At 35.5% G+C, this 20051-nt stretch overlaps 2 protein-coding genes and 1 long non-coding RNA gene across 3 annotated transcripts; 2 read left to right on the top strand and 1 right to left on the bottom strand.

Annotated features, from left to right (window-relative positions):
* Nucleotides 1-5454: 5454 nt before the first annotated feature.
* On the bottom strand, nt 5455-12085 carry LOC101738390 (uncharacterized). Its single transcript, XM_038020351.2, has 5 exons — nt 11911-12085; nt 9909-11828; nt 9668-9799; nt 8730-8957; nt 5455-8378 (listed from the first exon to the last, which is right to left on the bottom strand). Exons 1-5 carry the CDS (start codon nt 11930-11932, stop codon nt 7978-7980), a joined length of 2703 nt encoding a protein of 900 aa, XP_037876279.1. The 5' UTR covers nt 11933-12085; the 3' UTR covers nt 5455-7977.
* LOC134201368 (uncharacterized) lies at nt 12067-13641 on the top strand. Its single transcript, XR_009976629.1, has 2 exons — nt 12067-12190; nt 13267-13641. It is a non-coding gene; the product is annotated as an uncharacterized LOC134201368 (long non-coding RNA).
* Nucleotides 13642-15189: 1548 nt separating this feature from the next.
* Nucleotides 15190-19323, top strand: LOC101738251 (putative inactive tyrosine-protein kinase Wsck). The gene has a single exon (XM_004925695.5). The coding sequence runs from the start codon at nt 15800-15802 to the stop codon at nt 18017-18019; it is 2220 nt and encodes a 739-aa protein (XP_004925752.1). The 5' UTR covers nt 15190-15799; the 3' UTR covers nt 18020-19323.
* Nucleotides 19324-20051: the final 728 nt, after the last annotated feature.

The following is a 20051-nucleotide window of genomic DNA, read 5'->3' as shown; positions in this document are numbered from 1 at the left end:
ACCGGAGCCCATAGACATCTACAACGTAAGCCTACCTACGTCTTAATTGTATTGTTGGTTGCCCTAGTCCTTAAATCGGAACGGATGAGAGTTAAGCAGAAATAAACAAGATGGTGATACTTACCCGTGTGGGTGCATAGCACATTATCACAAACATCGCTTGTACTCAAAATTAGATTAATTTCATTCGTTAAATTAGTTTCAATCGCCGATTTTCTTCTGTGCTATGATAGATTGCTTACTTAAAGAGCTATCTAATAACACTTTTGATCTCTACGCATTAAATTAAAGATTATATTACAATACAGTATTTCGGTTACCGTCGAAGGCGAGACCACTTTACTTACCACTCGATAACGAATGGTCACCGTCATTCCATATCCAGCTGGTAGGTAGGTACATGACAAAGAATAAAGAAGGAGATAAAAAAAAAAACATTGGAAGGTCTTCATATTTGGCTTGACCGGTTGTGGAACCTCGGAAACAAAGATGAGATATGAACTACACATATTACTGAAACAGATTGAATTACAAGATATTTCACGGAGTCCGCTTGTCAACGCCAGCCCACGTTATCGGTCAGCGCGTAGCTATTTGTTCACAGACAATAATTGAAAACGTTTAAAGCTAAAAATAGTGTCTCGGTGAGTTACATATTACGAATACTCTTATATAATAAAGATTAAATAGTGTTTTATTATCTACAAAAAGACACTAATTATTATTTATTACTAGCTTATTACCAAATTCTACCGCGTATCACCGATTTAGGCTATTTAGCAGAGGATTTGGTAATCAATTGGTTTTGGTAATCAATTTTACTGGTGGTAGGACCTCTTGTGAGTCCGCACGGGTAATTACCACCACCCCGCCTATTCCTAATTTCATCAACTTTATACATCATCAACTTTATGTATTATTTATTTATATATTTATTCCCTTTATGAAGTTGTCTACATTGCCGAACTTAATTCCTTGAAAGGCCATGCAGAGAAAGTATCATAATTATTTATTTAGCCAATTTATACTGCCTCCTTATGGAGGCCATTACAAATCCTACAAATATTTTGTTTTATTTTTATTAAATGTAAAGTAAATTGCGTTACATTAAGCTTTTTACTACATCGCGGAAGACGTTCATGAACACGTGTTAAGTACGTATGTATTTCTTTAGAATAATTGCTGCAATTAAAGATATACAGTCAAACCTGGATAAGCGAGAGTTCAAGGGAGCACAATCTCATTCTCGCTTATACAGGTTTCTCACTAACCCGAGTTTCTCGCTAATGCACCCTCTGAATTTCATTTCGCGATTTTCCGGATTCAAACGCATTCATTATTTTAAGTTTATCACTTAATGACAGTACTTTAATTTTCCGTTTTGACATGATGCAGAACAGAAATTTCCTTCGCAATTGATTAACGATAAACTGAGTAAGTCCCACAAACAGGACGGTACATAGGCACACGTCCATTCGAAAAAAATGCGATAAAATAACAACTTTATTTATTTCTACGAAATAGAATAGATTCAATATTCACGAGAAAACAATACAAAAACAATGATAGGAAGTTCCACAAAAGTTAAGAATGAGTCATAAAATAGCAAATGTTAAATTTGTAATTTGTTTTGTCATTTGTTCATCCTAAATAATATAAATAAATAAATAAAGCTCGGCTGTCGCTTATAGAGGTATAGATAGGTAGCAGTCTCACTTACGGAGGTCCATGAGGGAAAAACGACTCTCTCTTACAGAGGTTTCTGTTTCTCGCTAATAGAGGTTTTGAGAGCTTAAAATGACGGGTCCTTGCTATTACTCTCACTTATAGAGTTTTCTTACTTATCCAGTTCTCACTTACCCAGATTTGACTGTAATTAAAATATGCTTGAAATATTTGAACACGGGCACAGTCGCATCGTACGATTTTTTTTCGGGTTGCTCGATACAAATACACTGGTCGTCGTACACTTTAAGTGATGACGACTTCCTAGTCGGTAATAATGGGCTGAGGTAATCGCTTAGCATTGTGTATCATAACTAAAAGGTATACTATGGACGTGGCTTTTAATAAATCGATATAAATAAGTCTACATGTTAATCGGCTATTTCAAGATTTTTCTGTAAAGACAGAAGTTCCAATTTTGTTATAACCGATTTCATAACATTTTAAAGAGCTCGATATCGATGAAACTTATAGTATTTTTTTAATTGTGTCGGAAAGTTTCACTATTTATTTTTACTGATTTTATTAAGAGTTGAAAATAGTAGTGTCGTGTTCTTATAAATAGAGCGGTTGCTCGTCCTGTCTATTCATACCCCGATACGGTGGACCGAATGGTAAACAGTCGACGTCGCCCTAAGCACGTCATTGCGGATCCTCCCGGTCCATTAACGGTGCTTTTAGGTACCTCAAGCACCGGTCACTGTCCTCGCCGAGCCCGTCGCTTGCGACGAAGGGCTCCACGAGTAAATTAACCCTTATACACAGCCCGCTGACTTTCTCACTGGATCTTCTCAGTGGGTCGCGATTCCGATCCGGTGGTAGATTCTCCGAAGCACTGCTCTTGCTAGGGCTAGTGTTAGCAACACTTCCGGTTTGAGCCCCGTGAGCTCACCTACTAGCTCGGTAAATCTAGAATAACCCTTCGAGGTTACTAGTAGGTATAGGTAGGGCAAAAAAAAACCTGTCTTTTGTATACAATAAATATTTACGTAGCACCAGTTTTCATTGTATAATTGTATAATTAAATATGTATGAAAGTAAGTGATTTGCGGAAATGACGGAATGTGTGGATCTAAGGATCGGTAAAGATATACATAACTAAATAAAAAGTTTCAAAACTCCAGCTAGTGTTATCGATCTATTTATAGTGAAGCAACATCGAGAATGGCACGTTAGGGTAAACAAGTTGTATGTATACGGATTTGTTTTAATTTTAGTGAAACAGGTTTTTTTTGAAGACTGTGTCAGTGCTGACCTATTCTTCCTTTGATGATACAGTTTTGTAATAATATAATTATTATAATTATAATTAATACTATTAGTATAGGCTTTTTTTTAATTATTCATCAGTAGAAAGAAAGAATGTAAACGAAATAGTGCAGCATTCATAGCTAACGTTTACAAAATTCATAGCGTCTCTCTAAATGTAATACGTTTTTTTACAATCGCAATCAAATAAAGCCTAACCTGCTTATCTATTATCTTGTTTTTGTGTAAAAATATAAGACGCGAAAGAATAGATAATAACATTGACACGAAATTCAGCGAATTAATTACAAATTATTATGAAGTTGTGTTTGTGAACTATATAGAATATTAATATACCGTCTGGAAATTCAGAATGAGATGTTTACTGCAAATTCTGTACAATGGCGCCAATTTTTACAATTTTTTTCTTTTCTTTTTTTAATTTTTTTTATTGCTTAGATGGGTGGACGAGCTCACAACCCACCTGGTGTTAAGTAGTTACCGGTGCCCATAGACATCTACGACGAAAATGCGCCACCCACCTTGAGATATAATTTCTAAGGTCAAGAACAGTTACAGCGGCTGCTCTACCCTTCCAACCGAAACGCATTGCTGCTTCACGGCAGAAATAGGTAGGGTGGTGGTACCTACCCGCGGGGACTCACAAGAGGTCCTACCGCCAGTAAGTACCTAAGTATTATTAAGTAAGTATTATTGTGTCTCTTAATTTTTTATTAAAAGTAGAAGCCGTATAACATTTTATGATTCGTGTCCAATTACAAAATGCGAAGTAGTTCTCGAATATTTGTTGACCAAATATTTGCTTAATGATGGCATATTTAAAAAAATTGAAAATAAAGTATTATAGTAAACAGGTAAATTTGTTTTACTATCTAGTCTGATGTTTCCTTATACACTTTTTATTTTTGCAAATATGTAGCACAACGCAATTCAATGTTTTATGAATGATAAAAGTTTCAAGTACGGTTTGTAAGAAAAGACAAAAAGGTTTAACAACGAAGTGTGCGCGCGTTACTTTCCTATTTTGGCAGATGAAGTCACAGATCACTTGATTATAAGAGGATACCAGAGTACAGAGAAGTCGCGAAATTAATACCGTCACCCACAATTGATAGTTGCACAAAATTAATTAAGTAAAATATCAAATATTAAATTTTAAAAAATTCGCGAGACAAATATAAATTCTCGCATTCCCTTTATCTCACAAAATTTTAAGATTACCTAAATGTTACGGAACTATATAGTGTCCACTGATTCACAAAGTGAACATTCGCGCCCAATTCATAGTCAAATGGAAAGCCGTGTTTATTGTTTTTCTATCAGTACTAGATAATAGTTATTAGTGTAAGTCATGAATTTGCGCGGTGAGCGTTCTCACTGCGCGATTGTGAGCTGGTAGCCGACGATTGTTACTAACATTGATAAGTGGCATTTTATGTATTTATTATCAGAAACTAATATATCTACATAAACAAAGGCACTGCGTTTATTTTTCCACTTATTTTCGTTTTCTCCATTTTATTTATGGATAAATTATGAAACCCTCTCGGTAAACTTGGTGAACTGAACACAACGTGAATACCGACGCTCAGCTTGAGACATGAGGTCGAAGTCTCAATTGTATTGTTTCGATAAATAATTTTATGCAGTAAGTGTATTATGTAGTACGTTGAGCCCATAGACATCAGTTTATGAGCTCCGGTCGCGGTCGTAAGCCCGTTCACCCATATTCGCAGCTAAATTCAAATTAAAAGCACTCGTGATAAAGTTATTAGATATCCACCTGCCTACCACAAAACAAACCTTTGAAGTCGTCGTGGCTTAAAGGATAAGACGTCCGGTGCATTCGTATTTAACGATGCAACGGTGTTCGAATCCCGCAGATGGGTACCAGTTTTTCTAATGAAATACGTAGGCACTTAACAAATGTTCACGATTGACTTACCACGGTGAAGGAATATAACATCGTGTAATAAAAATCAAACCCGCAAAAATTATAAATTGCGAATTACTGGGTAGGACCTCTTGTGAGTCCGCACGGGTAGGTACCACCGCCCTGCCTATTTCTGCCGTGAAGCACTAATGCGTTTCGGTTTGAAGGGTGGGGCAGCCGTTGTAACTATACTTGAGACCTTAGAACTTATATCTCAAAGGTTGGTGGCGGCATTTACCTATGTCTATGGGCTCCGGTAAGCACTTAACACCAGGTGGGCTGTGAGATCGTCCACACGTCTAGGTAATGAAAAAAAAAATCTAATGAATATAATTCTGTGTCACTCGTCTCAATCCACAACGTAATGAATGTTAAATAAGCCGTAGTGTCACGAAGCGATTTGATGATGTATTTGGAAAATATGTAATTTACGGACTTCCTCAATCTTTCTGATGGATGGACGCTTTTCCCCACCTCCTTAATACCGATCCCCGTGTCGAAGTAAAACTCAAAACAAAACTAATCAGTATGATATATTATTACTTTTATTAATAGAAAACAGTACATTGTCATGTTAATGATACGAGATGGCACGAGCCATCGAGTGCTAGAATAAAATTATTCAATAGGTATGTAAATCTAATAAATCTAAATCTAATATCAAAATTATTCAATATCTATAACAAACTGTCACGATTAATTAATACTTTTTGTCATAATTTCACTCGGCCATATGCGTTTAAATTTTAAACCTTATTACTCTGTAGTATATAGAACGGAAACTGAAAATTGTTGGTGTTTGTTTTGTTATTCATCTGGCAAAAAAAGGGGTGGAATGTGTAAAATATTATTATTATTCGAATTACTCCCAAATGGTTATCTTTACTCGGCCATGTGACATTGATAAATGACAAATAACAAATAAATCTATCTTTAATATGGCAGCACTCATAACTCGTCTTTTCGCATTAAAAGTGTATAATTTCCAAAAATATTCGAAATTGAGTTAATATGCGGAATCATTCGGTATCACCAGTATTTTTCTCATAAATACTGTCCAAGAGGATTATCTAGTTTTAGTTTTTTTTAGTTTACCTATGTTTTGACTACTATTAACAAAATACCTACATAATTTTATCTTACTTTAAAAGACAGTTAATGTAACTGGTAAAAAATGAAAAATAAATATTGCAAAGATGATTAATATTAAAAATATCATGTTAAACATATAAAACACTCTCCTGTGCAATTAGTAAGTTTTGAGAATAGACAGTTTTAATGCGAGAAGACGAAATGTTTGTCAACAATGTCGGTGTTGTTTTTTTTGACTTGAGATTATGGAGGGTAAAAGAAGTAAGGATCACCATCTCAGTGTATTAAAAAGTATCGGCTGAAAGGGAGCAAATTAAGGTGGCGCCATAGTAGCAAGTGGAATTTTTTTTAAAAATGCGCCATATTCATATAATTTCCACTTCCTTCACTACGCTGTTTCGGTAAGTCTTCCAACAATAACTTGCTGTTTATAGGTGGATACTTTTTTAACTTGCCCCATATACAAAATTGTGCGTCTTACCTCTACCATATGGAGGAGAATCATCTTATATGGGAGAAAGTTGAAAGTGTCCAGCTATACTATAACTGAATAACAGTTCAAAATCCTCACAATCGCGTTGGTGTAGACCAGTGGTTCCCAAACTTATATTGTTTACTGCCCGCTTTGAGAATAAATTTTTTTTAGCGCTCCCATTTTTTTTACCTATAGCGATAGCTCAGTCGGTGTCTAAGAGTCCTCCTAGATGAAATTACAGATCGCCTTCCAAGCCCCTACACAACGCCCCCATTATTTTCTGGGTCTATTAGCGCCCCCCATTAAGCCTGCAGCGCCCACAAAGGGGCGTTATCGCTCACTTTGGGAAAGACTAGTGTAGACATAAGGTATGGTATAAATGCAGCAATTGTTGATGAACTGAAGTATGCCAAGTTAAAAAAATGAATATCATTTTGATTAAAGTAGTTAATTATTGAAAATTTTATCAACTTACGTTGTGCAAAATAATGCAGTAAATATAACCTTATAGAATTATTACAAGAAAACGTGCATCTAGAGTGATTTTATTTCGTAAACTGCGAATGGTACTATAATTGATTTATTAATATTTCTTTTTATAAAAACGTATCTATCAAACCTACTCTAATAGTATTTGGCGCTTCCTTTAAAATTTAACGTGATGCTGATATAGCGCCACTAATTTAAAACAATTCGACGGACACTCTTCATAGACACAGTCGATTCTCCTTACCTCTACCCTCCATATTTGATAGTTACATATATTAAGCATTAAAATTATATCAATAAAGTAATCAAAGTAAGACAATATGACACAGGCTTGTGTCGTTTTGTGACAGCTTGTAAACTAAATTGTTAGTGTAATAGAAATTTAAAAAAAGCATATCAACAGACGAGTTTCCTGCACTTCGTACAATTTGACATTCGTCAGACCTTCAGTAGATAACGAATTCAAATAAAAAAAAACGGTGATTCGCTAAAAGCACATATGCGTTTACACAGGGATAGAATACATAGCACATTGATCAGGATCCTACATACCAAACTGGCTGTTTTTTATTTTATTGCTTAGATGGGTGGACGAGCTCACAGCCCACCTGGTGTTAAGTGGTTGCTGGAGCCCATAGATATCCACAACGTAAATGCGAAACCCACCTTGAGATATAAGTTCTAAGGTCTCGAGTATAGTTACAACGGCTGCCCCACCCTTCAAACCGAAACGCATTACTGCTTCACGACAGAAATAGGCGGGGCGGTGGTACCCACCCGCGCGGACTCACAAGAGGTCCTACCACTAGTAATGTATTGGTGGATAATGAATGACTCCAAATTCCTCAAACTACCTACTACAACTAATCTATTGTCACCTGTGGCTGTATCTTGGTTAGTTTAATACAAAGTCTGCCTTAGTTGGGTTTATAGTAATAATTGAGTAAGTTCAAACTATTTACACAATACCAATTTAAGATAAGGGAAACAGAATTCAATTTAAATTCCTCAATCTCATTTGCAAATCGAAACGTCTATTTGTCCTGACCCCTTTAATAACTGTCCTAGTCTCTTGAATCTTTCCTGTTCTTTTATCGGTGAAGGATTTCTCTCTCATGACCAACTGTTTAGCTGTTTCCTTCCTCGTTGAAGTGGTTCCAGTCAGGGACGGTAATGTTGCCTGCCTGATTAATCCATTAGGCTTTGATAGCTTTGATGCCTTGGTGTGGTTAATGTTTTTGGTCGGTACACAGAACGGATTAATGTCCATGTTCAGTTTGAAGCCGAACCTAGTGTAGCCTGGTTTTGATTCTGGATTAACTTGAAAATCATACGGATTTTTTTTGCTGGAAACTTTTTGTTTTTGCTGTTCTTTCTGTTGTTCTGTGGTGGAAGCTGTAAAGTATATAGGTAAGTCTATTATGGTTATGTGTTTTATTTTTTATTTTTTTTTATTGCTTAGATGGGTGGATGAGCTCACAGCCCACCTGGTGTTAAGTGGTTACTGGAGCCCATAGACATCTACAACGTAAATGCGCCACTCATCTTGAGATATAAGTTGTAAGGTCTCAAGTATAGTGATTTGGTGATATCAACTTTTTCTCATTTGTACTTATTTAGGATGGGTGATGCAGCAAAATCTAAGCTTGTTTCTGATTTGGGCAGCATGTTCACGTAGTATCTGTCTTACGAAGGTTCATAAGTAATTAACTTTTTTATATTATTGAAAACTAGGCGCTTACATACCTTTAGGACTGATTTTTTCCGAAACTCCTACACTCCCAGTTGGGGTTAGCAGCTGTTTCGCCCGCTTCGCCTTCCGCTCCTGGCACTCGTCTAGCGACTCCATCTTGTCGAACTGCTTCTGATGCAGAGCGGCAAAATTGGGCAGTTTCGTGCGATTGAACTGAGAATTTGGCTTGGGTTTCGATGGTGTAACCACTCTCTGGGGTGTGAATAATTCTGAGAGTTTAGCTAGAAAAAAAAACAACAACGTGATGAGTATGACCTCTACTAGATTTATTTACGAAATTTCTCGTGTCTTTAATGGGAATTGGTTTGCTCTCGTTCAGGTTTAGTCCTTTACACGGAACGGCTTTAGGTCACAAAACACCCGACAGTACAGAAGTTAAGCAATGACCGCTCGAGCAAGGTACATATAGATATCGTTCAAGGACACGAAATCTCGGAACGGACTGCAATAGGTTAAACATTTCTCTCTGTTTTTTATTGTCCTTATAGATAGACAAGCATACGGCCCACTTAATGAAACGATCTGTGAGAATGGCATTATCGACTGTTCTTCTTCTGTATGGAGTCAAATGAAAGTAGCTGGTATTTAGGAGCCACGGCCCAAAGGTAAAAAGGCCCATCCATCTCAGCCAAATCTGCCGAAGTCGACGTGAAATGTATCATCATCACAATGATAACGTGTATAATTTAACATAAATATAATTAAATATTTTCGGTAGGCAGAGCGACTTGGCTCTGCCCCTGGCATTGCTGGAGTCCATGGGCGACGGTAACCACTCACCATCAGGTGGGCCGTATGCTCGTCTGCCTACATGGGCAATAAAAAAAAATGACAATAGCCCCGAATGACGTCGGCCAAGTTTGATGCAATTTGCGCGCCAATTTTGAAGAGTAAGAAGTTCCGTATTTAAATACCAGATGGTCGGGCTCACCAGAAGCACTGAAGGTCCTCTTTCGAGCTGGCTCCACCGCTGTTTCCGTGACGCGTTTGCGTTTGGCTCTCGCATCTTCAGCGTCGCTCTGAGTGTACGAACGCTTGCGGGCGGTAGATCGTGATTTCAGCTCTGGGAAATAAAATAATTTTGCATTTATGGCGTTGTGACGTATTTATGATTCGAGATGACGTATACAGAAATCAGCGAAGTAATATATTGTGCAAACATTTTCACTCACCGTTCTCTTCAACAACAAAACTCTTGTTTGATCCCTTCAAGTTTGACTTAATAACCTTTTTTCTCTGCTGACTGAAAATAGTTGGGTTATCAACTGGACTGCAAAACATTACTTTCGTCGTTCTCGGGACAACTTCAACTAAAGAAGACCGCCTACTCTTCTCAATAGATCGAGTGATATTTAATAATCTTTCTTTTTGTGAGCTCTTATTTGGAAATGGTGTGGATCCAGGTGAAGGAAGAGACATGCGTTTGACGGGAGTATGTTTAGGTGTCACAGATGCTGCCTTCTTGCTTTCAGAATCTAATTCTGGCCCATCTTTAGTAAAAGTTCCTTCACGTTTCAGAGGAGTTACAGATTCCTGTGAGCTCAAGGTATCTTTAGCTATATTAAGGCTCTCATCCATACTACTTTCTATTAGAACTAAGGTAGTATCCTTAATAATATTGGAATCATGAAGTGGAGTAATGCTGGAATCATCACTAGTAATGCTGATGCGAGATACATCATTCTCGGAGTCAGTACTTAATAACGATGTTTTTGTAGTTTTATCAAAGGTTGTGTTGAGTTTCTCATCAGGTTTAATGTTAGGCTGGGCTAAGTTTTCATTTGTCAATTCATTATTAATCTTTGCTGTGGTGTGAATTTCACTTAGTTTGTTATATTTCTTTACCACAGAAGATTTTCTTTTCGAAGACTCAGAAAGGTTGTGATCAAGAACTTCAAAAGTTATATCTGAAGCCTCATGCCCCGTACAACTTTTATCAAATGTCGAATTTTTTAATGATGACTTCCTTTTTGCAATGTCAATCGAACTTTCTTTGTCAAATGTATTATTTAAAAATTCTGATTTTCTATTCTTTGCTGTTGTATTGAGTATTTGACTGTTATTGGATTTTTGCAAGTTTTGAATCTCGTCTGACAGGGTCATTATTGGCCTACTGTCTTTAATAGAGGTATTAGCTTTTTCGTAAGTAACATTAACATTATCCGTGCTGTCATTTTTATCATATGTAGTATTAATTATTGACTGGTTCCTGTGTGTTTCAAACATCTCACAAGACTCTGTAGTGCTTTGAATGGATGTGTTTTGTTTTAAAGGAGACGATTTAATTTCACAATAGTCAAAAGTTGTGTCGGTTATTTTCTCTTTTATGCTAGATTTTTTTTTGTGTGTATTTTTTTTAATATTTTCATTGACAATTGGCTTAGATTCATTATCTTTTAATATTGTTTCACTTTTGGGTTCATTTTGTGATTTAAAATTAGTTTCCAAATGAATAGCTTCTTTAATACTTTTGTTAGTATTTAATGTTAATGTTTTTGTGGGGCTTTCTGAAGCACTATGGAATGAATCAGTTGATAAGTTTCCTTTATTAAAATTCTCATTCTCGACAGACTCCACAATAGAAGTAGATTTCTTTCCTTTCTTTTTACGAGACTTAGTTTTTTTAGGAACCACATCAACAGTTTTATCATAGTTCAAACTGTGTTTCTTGTTACATTTCTTGTTTTTAGTTTTGTGCTCTTCTCGCTTGTACATGTTTTCTGTTACTGGAACATTTTCTATGGAACTCTCAGAGGCCTTTTTAGTTCTGCGAGTAGTTCTAACATGTTTTTTTGCATCAAAACTCTCTGTATTTTCATTGTTTACTGAGATGGTGTTGCGGTCTTTTAGGGTGTTTTTACGAGTGGAACGAGACTGTTTAGTTTCAATACCATCAAGATCGTTGTCAGCTGAATGTTGTTCATCGTCAGTCGGATAACGTACGTAATTACTACGTTTTTTACATTTTATTACATTAATGCACGAACCATCCGTGTTTCCATTTAAAAGTTTATTCCGTACTTTTCTTTCGCTTCTTACGGTAATATCAACATCATCTTTCACTGTAGAGTCGTTGGACATACTTCGTATGCCTGGAAACAGTAAGAAGAACCAATTTTTACTATATGTTCACGTATTACGAACGTTATTAGAATAAATTTGTAAATTACTTACGCTTTCCAGATCTGGTAGCCATGTTTAATAGTTGAGTGTTTATTTTGAGCAATTTTCTTCGTTCACTATAATTGTTTACATTTGTTTAGACAATTCAAACCACTGTATGTATGTAACGTTTATGAAATTTTAAATTTCAAATTCGTTTTATTTCAGTTGCGGCTGTCAAACTTAGTTGACACACCATTCAAAACAAATGTCACGTGAGTGAACGAAACAAAGAAGTAGCTGATGCTCGTATTATCCTCATGATTTTTTTGTGGTATGGAACACGTTAATAGTAAGTATAGTTTTTGCAACAGTTATTGGCCTTAGTCCTTGTGGACAGCATACACAAAAATCCTAAGATAATTAAAAAGAAAGCTATTTAACGACAGTCTCACCCCTCAAACTAGAACGCATGAAGTTTCGTGGCAGAAATAAACGGTTGTGACATAGAATCCGCCCTATCACAAGCAGTTTGTTTGAAACTTGAAAGTGGTGCATGTAATTACTTTGGAAATTAAGCCGTACTAATGATAAAATAAAGTTGCAAAGTCATAAATTAAACTTCGTATCACGCCTAATACATAATATGTGGCAGAGTCGTTTTGGTACAATTCGCAACCTAATTTTTTATTTATTTATTGCTTAGATGGGTGGACGAGCTCACAGCCCACCTGGTGTTAAGTGGTTACTGGAGCCCATAGACATCTACAACGTAAATGCGCCACCCACCTTGAGATAAGTTCTAAGGTCTCAGTATAGTTACAACGGCTGCCCCACCTTTCAAACCGAAACGCATTATGGTTCACGGCTGAAATAGGCACGGTGGTGGTACCTACCTGCGCGGACTCACAAGAGGTCCTACCACCAGTACAAAATTTCAATTTGTACCACCAGTACAAAATTCAATCTTCAATCTTCTGATTACAACGTTCACTAATAATAATAGAATAAATTTCGATTTTTAATGGTCTATCTCAAGTCTACTTTAATCATTTGCTTTAATCTGTTAAAAGTGTTAAGAATTTCGGTTCGCTGTAAAGTTTTTTAATAATGACTATAGTATGTTTAGAAAATTGTACAGGTAAAATGAAACAAAATATGTTGGATTTTTCCAAAAAGACCATTAAACTTTTATTAAATTTCCACAACTTCACTGATAGGTAATTTCCTTTTACGTAGACACGTCTTTTCAGTATTGTCTCATCTTACATTAAATAGTTGAATATCTTTTTTATTAAATTTCAATTCATATTCACATCCATTTCACTACCTTCCTTAAAATATTTCATTTTTCATACAACAAACATGACTTCAACCTTTGCAAAAATGTGTGAATTGCATAATTTTGTTAATTTAATATTTCTTCAGGATTCAGTGTTAAATAACAGTGGTTTATTGACGTCCTACTAAGGTTCACGGGGATCCATTGGATGCAGGCAGCGCATAATCGGTAGTTGTGGCGTGGCTTGGGAGCAGTGGACGTGGGTTGAAAGATAGATAGATTACCTGTTTAGCATTTATGAAACTGCAGAAATGTGCGACCGTGAAATAAAACCGCTGAACGTAATATATCGGGTTCTTTTAAAATGTTCAGTGAAAAGTGAAAGCCATTATTTTTCTGAGACTTTATTGAAATAAAGTCCCATCTCATCTCGCTTAATTTTATTTCGTCCCAATTGATTTAAGTCTCAAATTAATCAACTTCATCTCATTTTTCATATTAAAATTGAATGAAAATTTTAAGCTAGTATTTTTTTTAAATATATACTTCAAAATATTTGAATTTATAATTGTGTGACCTATCTTTATTATTTTCACATTGCTATTCAAGTAATATAGATTTTTTATTAATTAATTTAATAATTAGACAGTATAAATGCACTTGTTAACAAAATGCTAGTAAATACGGCCATAGCCAGCTGACCGACAAAACCGGTGTATGCGCAATGTAGGCGTGAGGTGATGCTTTACTTATTAGATATAAAATTATTATTATTATTATTATTATTTTTTAATTAATAATTGAGAATTTAATTGTTTTTATGATCGAACAATCAGCAATAGTCGTCGAACAAACGATAATTGATCAAAATTAAATAATCTAAGCGATAAAAATAAAGATATCTAGTAAGAGGAGCCAACTTAAGGGTGATCATTTGTTTAATTAATTATAAATAAATAAAAGACGAACAAACAATTTTTACATTTGAACATTAACGAACAAACGACGAGCAAATAATTAAAAAAACAAATATTCGAAAATCAAAAAAAGAGGGGGCCAAATTCACTGAGCCGATGCCTACGCATTATTGACCATGGAGTTAATAAGTAATTGGCACATGCCAAATATGATAAATTTAGGTAATAGGTATTGAAGTTTAGGTGGGTACCTACCTTAAGCGCCTTATTCACGATCCATCTTGCTGTACGTCCCGCCAAGGCCATGCACGATGCACGATGTATTTAGCGCTTTATTCACGATCCATCACGGCTGTACGTCAGCTCAAGGCCGCAAGCGCGAACAGTATAAATCGAACGAATTAAATGAGAGGGATTTAATTTATTTAAAATGCCAGCTATTTTATCAAAACGCCAAAAATGGGAGTCCTGCTGATGTTGTCAGCTGCAGCAGCAGAAGAGAGGCAAAAAATAGCAAGAGGTTTTGGATGATTTTTTTAAACGTGCAGAGTATACTCAAATAATTAATATCATTTTTTACGCACGCTATCAATCCTTGCAGCTTCCCCTAAAATGGACCTAAAAAATTGCAATACGTTTATAATTTTTTGTTTATTCATATAGTCTGCGCTTGAGACATTCCACAAACATGTGGAACTTATATCTTTCAATAAATCTTGAAAGTGTTTCACGATCCATTTTGACGTGCAGTCTCCTCTCGAAGCAAGCTCTAAATGTTAAATTTGCTGTACAGCAAGTCTACACACGATCAAGCACGCACGACGCAGGACCGCTCTGACGTACGTCAGCGTTATTCACTGTCTATCTGCACGACGTTCGCGGTGGTGGGGGCACTCGCTGGACGCAAAATCGGTCGTGCAAATCCAGCAAACAATTAATAATAATTATCGACGTACGTCAAGCCTATTCATGATCGTTTTGCATCGTGCATCGTGCATGGCCTTGGCGGGACGTACAGCAAGATGGATCGTGAATAAGGCGCTTTAGAGGCTAGAATTCGACATCGACCATAACATTAATTGTATAACCTATGATCATAACTAATTTATTAATCTGTGACACCGACCAACAGCAAAAAACGAAAGACTTTTTGGCGGGAACGCGAGGAGTGAAGTTGTGTGATTTGTTTTATTTTGTCTATTTAGTGTTTCTTCGGGTTTAAATGTGTAATAATGGTGGTTTATTAACTGTTTAGTATCTGTGAAAGTGCACAAATGTGGGAAAATGAAACAAAGCCACTGAACGTAACTTCTCGGGATCTTCCAAAAAGTCCACTGAAAAAGTTTCAGTAAATGACCGCCATTTTACTGTGATTATACTTCATCCCGTATCATCTCATCTCATGTCATTTCATTTCGTTTTCATTTCACTTCATGCCATGTTTCATAATAATCAAGTTCATTTCATTTCATAATATCATTTTCATATAAACAAGTTACGTACCTATCATTAAAATTAAAATAAGACTTGACCTAAAGGTATTAGTTACCAGGTCATAAAATCCATTAAAAAAAAGCATAGAACGAAAGAACATTGAAGTAAGCTACAGTTAAATCATAGATTAAACACTTATTATATTTGAGAAGTTAAATCAAAACCGTTGTTAGGTATTCACTTTGTGCGTCATCGTTTTCCTAATTGCAAATATATTAATAAATATAAAACGGCTCTATCTGCCATGGCTTGACATTACAATAAATTAATGGTTATGATTAGAAATTGCTGCCTGGAAACAATGGAGAAGTGGTTTCAGAGAATATTTGTGATCATATTGTTGTGTTTTGCTGCATGTTTATGTGAACGTGGAGATTACATTGGCTGCTATGTGCTAAAAGCCGAAGAAGTATTAAATACGCACACGGGTCAATCCGTGGACGCATGTCTCAATGCTTGTGAACAGGTACATTACAAATATGCTTTAATAGGCAATGAATCTACTTGTTTCTGCGGCAATTCACCGGGAAAGTTCAAACTGCCCTTAGACTCCTGTCACACGGTATGCCCTAAGAACGAAACTCAAAAATGCGGCGGTAACAATGCTACTAGTGTATATGATACGGATGTGGTCGCTCCAGGTCAGCCAAGCAATCTGGTCCTATTTAACGCCACAGAGACTACAGTGAGACTGCGTTGGTCTGCTCCTAATGCATACTCCTTCATAACTTCATATGTGATTCGAGCAGCTGTTATTGAAACTTATTCTGATTACAATCTGAAACCATTGGAATGGAGAGTATCCAATGAAACTTTAAATATGGAACTCTTAAACCTGCATCCTGGGTCCAAGTACAACATCAGTGTTGCAGCCTTGAATTATGATGAAGAAGGTCCAAATATTACCATGGTTACTGAGACAGTAATTGGAACACCAGACCCTAGTCCACCTGATGTAGAGATAATTCAAAGACGAGGTGACAGAATGGTTGTACATATTCCCAAAGCTAAGAATGTGAATGGGCCAGTTTCTATGTACAGAATAGTCATTTCTATAGAGTTGTATCAACAAGGCTTCATAGTGGATACTCTCAGTAACCATACATATGCAACTGAACAAGGTCTACCTTACTACATCACTGCTGAATTGGATCCTGATGATATAAAGACTGATTTCATCATTGGAGACAGGAGTACATACAATGGTTTCTACAATGCTCCATTGCCATTAACTAATGACATTGATGTGTCTTTAGGAGTAGTGAGTGAGAAGAACCATGTCAGAAAAGTTAGATATGCTGAGTCAACCAAAAAGATTATTTTGAACATTAATGAACCTGAGGAAGTATCTCCGATGGTAGTAGCACTAGGTGCTGGTATTGCCATTGGAGTAGTACTACTGCTGATTGGCATAGGACTGATTATAATTTTACGTCGCAGAATACAGTTTGTACGAATGCAAAGGGGATCTCAATCAATGCCGTTAAGTTTAAGTGAACCTTGTGTTGAAATAGAAAACTCCGGATTTATTCTTGAGGATGAAGAAAGAGTAGACTACTATGGAAATTTAAAACGTAAACTTTGGAATATTCCACGGAATTTAATTGAAACAGACATATCATGTGTTGTTGGTGTTGGGACATATGGTAAATTCACTAAAGGAAAAGTGCAACAAGGTGGAGTGCAGACTGTTGGCTTGGTTCAGGTCATAGCTGATAGAGAACTTGAAAAAACAGAGAAGAAGCAGATGCTACAAGAATTAGATCTGTTGATAAAAACCAGTGAACATGAAAATGTTATCTCATTAATAGGCATCTGTGAGACTAATACCACTTTGCTTGTAGTTTTGGAAGACATTAAGAAAACTTTGAAAGAGATGTTGCTGTTAAGTAGACAAAGGGACATTCAGAATAATAAATTTTGCTCGATAACAGAGAATAAGGTATTACAGATTTGTGTGCAAGTTGCCCGAGGAATGGAGTATCTTCACACAAGGAAAATTGTCCATAAGAAACTTTGTTGCAGAAACATGATCATAAGTGAAAATGGAACTGTCAAAATAGCTGGTTTTGGCTTGTCACACTTAAGATCTTTACATGAGACTCCTGATTATACAAGATGGACTTCTCATGAAATGTTAAGACAAACTAGATATAATCCAAAGGCAGATGTTTGGTCTTTTGGAGTTTTGATGTGGGAAGTCCTTACCCTGGGAGCAACTCCATATTCTCATTCAGGGAATAAAGATGTAGGCAGTAGGATATTAAGAGGAATGAGGCCCTCACAGCCTTCGTATGTTGGAGATGAGTTGTTCCAAGTGTGTCTTCAGTGCTGGCAGGTTGATCCCGATGAGAGACCCACCTTCTCATCTCTAGTTATTGAACTGACACCTTTTTCTGAAGCTCCAGGGACTAGGAATTTAAGCTTTACTCATTATAACGGTTTTGAGTTTGAACCACATATTCCCCAGTATGAAGTTATTTCTTAACCAAAATATTAATTAGAATTGTAAGTATAATAATTAGTCATATATTTATCCAAAGAGTCTTAATGTTAGAATCTCAGAAAATTGCGTTTCATTAAAATGTGTTTCAAAATAATTTACAGATTAAAAATAATTTTGAATTACAATATTTTAGTAGGTGCTTTGCATTAAATTTTTTATAAGAAACATTTGTATTAACTATGCAATTCACATTTATAACTTAGGTGATTCATATGGCTCAAAATTTATAGATTCCAAGTTATCATAATTAATTTTTTTTTGTATATATTTGAGATTTTAGATGGAGAAAATAAAGCTGAAGGGCAAGTATGTGTTAACTCTATATAGTTTGCTTTAATATAATTGATAAGAAAAAGACTTGCACTTTGCATTTAAATAGACAAAAGACATTTATCTCACTATTCTGGTATGACTATGTAAACATACAAAAGTATTAATTATATATTAAAGTGTGAAATGTACAAGATAAATGTATTTTTTTAATTAACTTTAGGTTATATAATATGAAGAGTGGAGGCAAAGAAGATTATATTGAACTATATAGGTATGTTTGAATTGGATTTGTTTTCAGAAAATGTTTAAAATCTATTGCTAATATCTGTTTTGAGCTACATGCACGTAACAATAAAATTAAATATGAAATTAAGCTTTGTAGCAATACTTCATAAATAATGGTTGATGAAAGGATATAATTTCTTATAAAATACAATATTTAAGTACCACATTTTTTTGTGAAAACATATATTTTTAGGTATTATACTTTGTGTATCTAAAATAACAATGAACTGATATGGTTACTATTATTAATCAAAGCTTATATGTATTAAAATTCTTTCGTTTTTTTTCTTTTCTAAACATTGATTTTGTAATGGTAGACTATAATTTACTCACTACTAGGCTCTTATCTAGATGTAACTATCCATTCGTATTTATAATGGAGATATAATTTTCCGACTTCAAAAACTGTATAAAGCAGTTAATTTTTAGTATTATTTTAATGTTTTACTACGAGTATATAAATATATATATATATACCAGTTCATTCTGTGATATTTAATAAAAACGTTGCCAATAAATTAAGGGTTCAAGTTTCAAGGAATCTTTATTAGAATGGTATGAAATCGGAATGATCATGACATTAATCTCTCAGTGTACCTAAATCATTTTTATTTAAATTTATTTTTTATTTAAAAGTATTAATATCCGTCCATTTTATATTTTTATATAAATCTTCTTCAAATCTTTGTGTTGTATTTTAAAAATAAATAGATGCAATACCTACTAAACTGAAGTTTTATTCAACATTCTGATGTCCAACGTTTGTTTTGCGGCAAAACTTGCAATCGTAATCCTTTCTTATTATAAATTACATCTAATTGATAGAGTTGTAAGAAATTTCAATACCTATCGCACATGAGGCCGTCAGCGCAAAAGCGGCCTATTTTTTTTTTTCCTTCCTACTCTAGTAACATCAAGGGGTTATACTATATTCACCGAACTAGTAGCTGAGCTCACGGGGCTCAAACCGGGAGTGTTGGTAACACAGACCCTAGCAAGAGCAGTGCTTCACAGAATCTAAGAAACGTGACCCACTGAGAAGATCCGGCGAGAGACTCAGTGGGCTGTGTCTGAGAGTTAATTTACTCGTCAAGCCCTTCGTCGCAAGCGACGGGTTCGCCGAGGACTAGACCGGTGCTTGAGGTACCTAAAATCACCGTTAATGGATCGGGAGGATTCGCAATGACGTGTTTAGGGTGACGTCGACTGTTTACCATTCGGTCCACCGGGTATGAACGGCCTAAGCTTACCATGGTTAGTATGGATATAATGCGGTTTGAATTTAACTTTTACACTGTTTCATAGGCAAAAATTATGTTTACGCAGCCATTCTTTATCTATGGGATAGACCGGTAAAGCATTATTTTTTTAAAATAAATAGCAATATTTAAGCACGAATATGAAAAATTGTGGATTAGGCCACTTTTGCGCAGACGGCCAAATACTTATGAAGAGA

This window comes from Bombyx mori, chromosome 25 (genome assembly GCF_030269925.1).
Source record: "Bombyx mori chromosome 25, ASM3026992v2".
NCBI lineage: Eukaryota > Metazoa > Arthropoda > Insecta > Lepidoptera > Bombycidae > Bombyx > Bombyx mori.
Note: the sequence above shows the minus strand (reverse complement) of the source record. Positions and strands in the feature narration are given on the sequence as shown.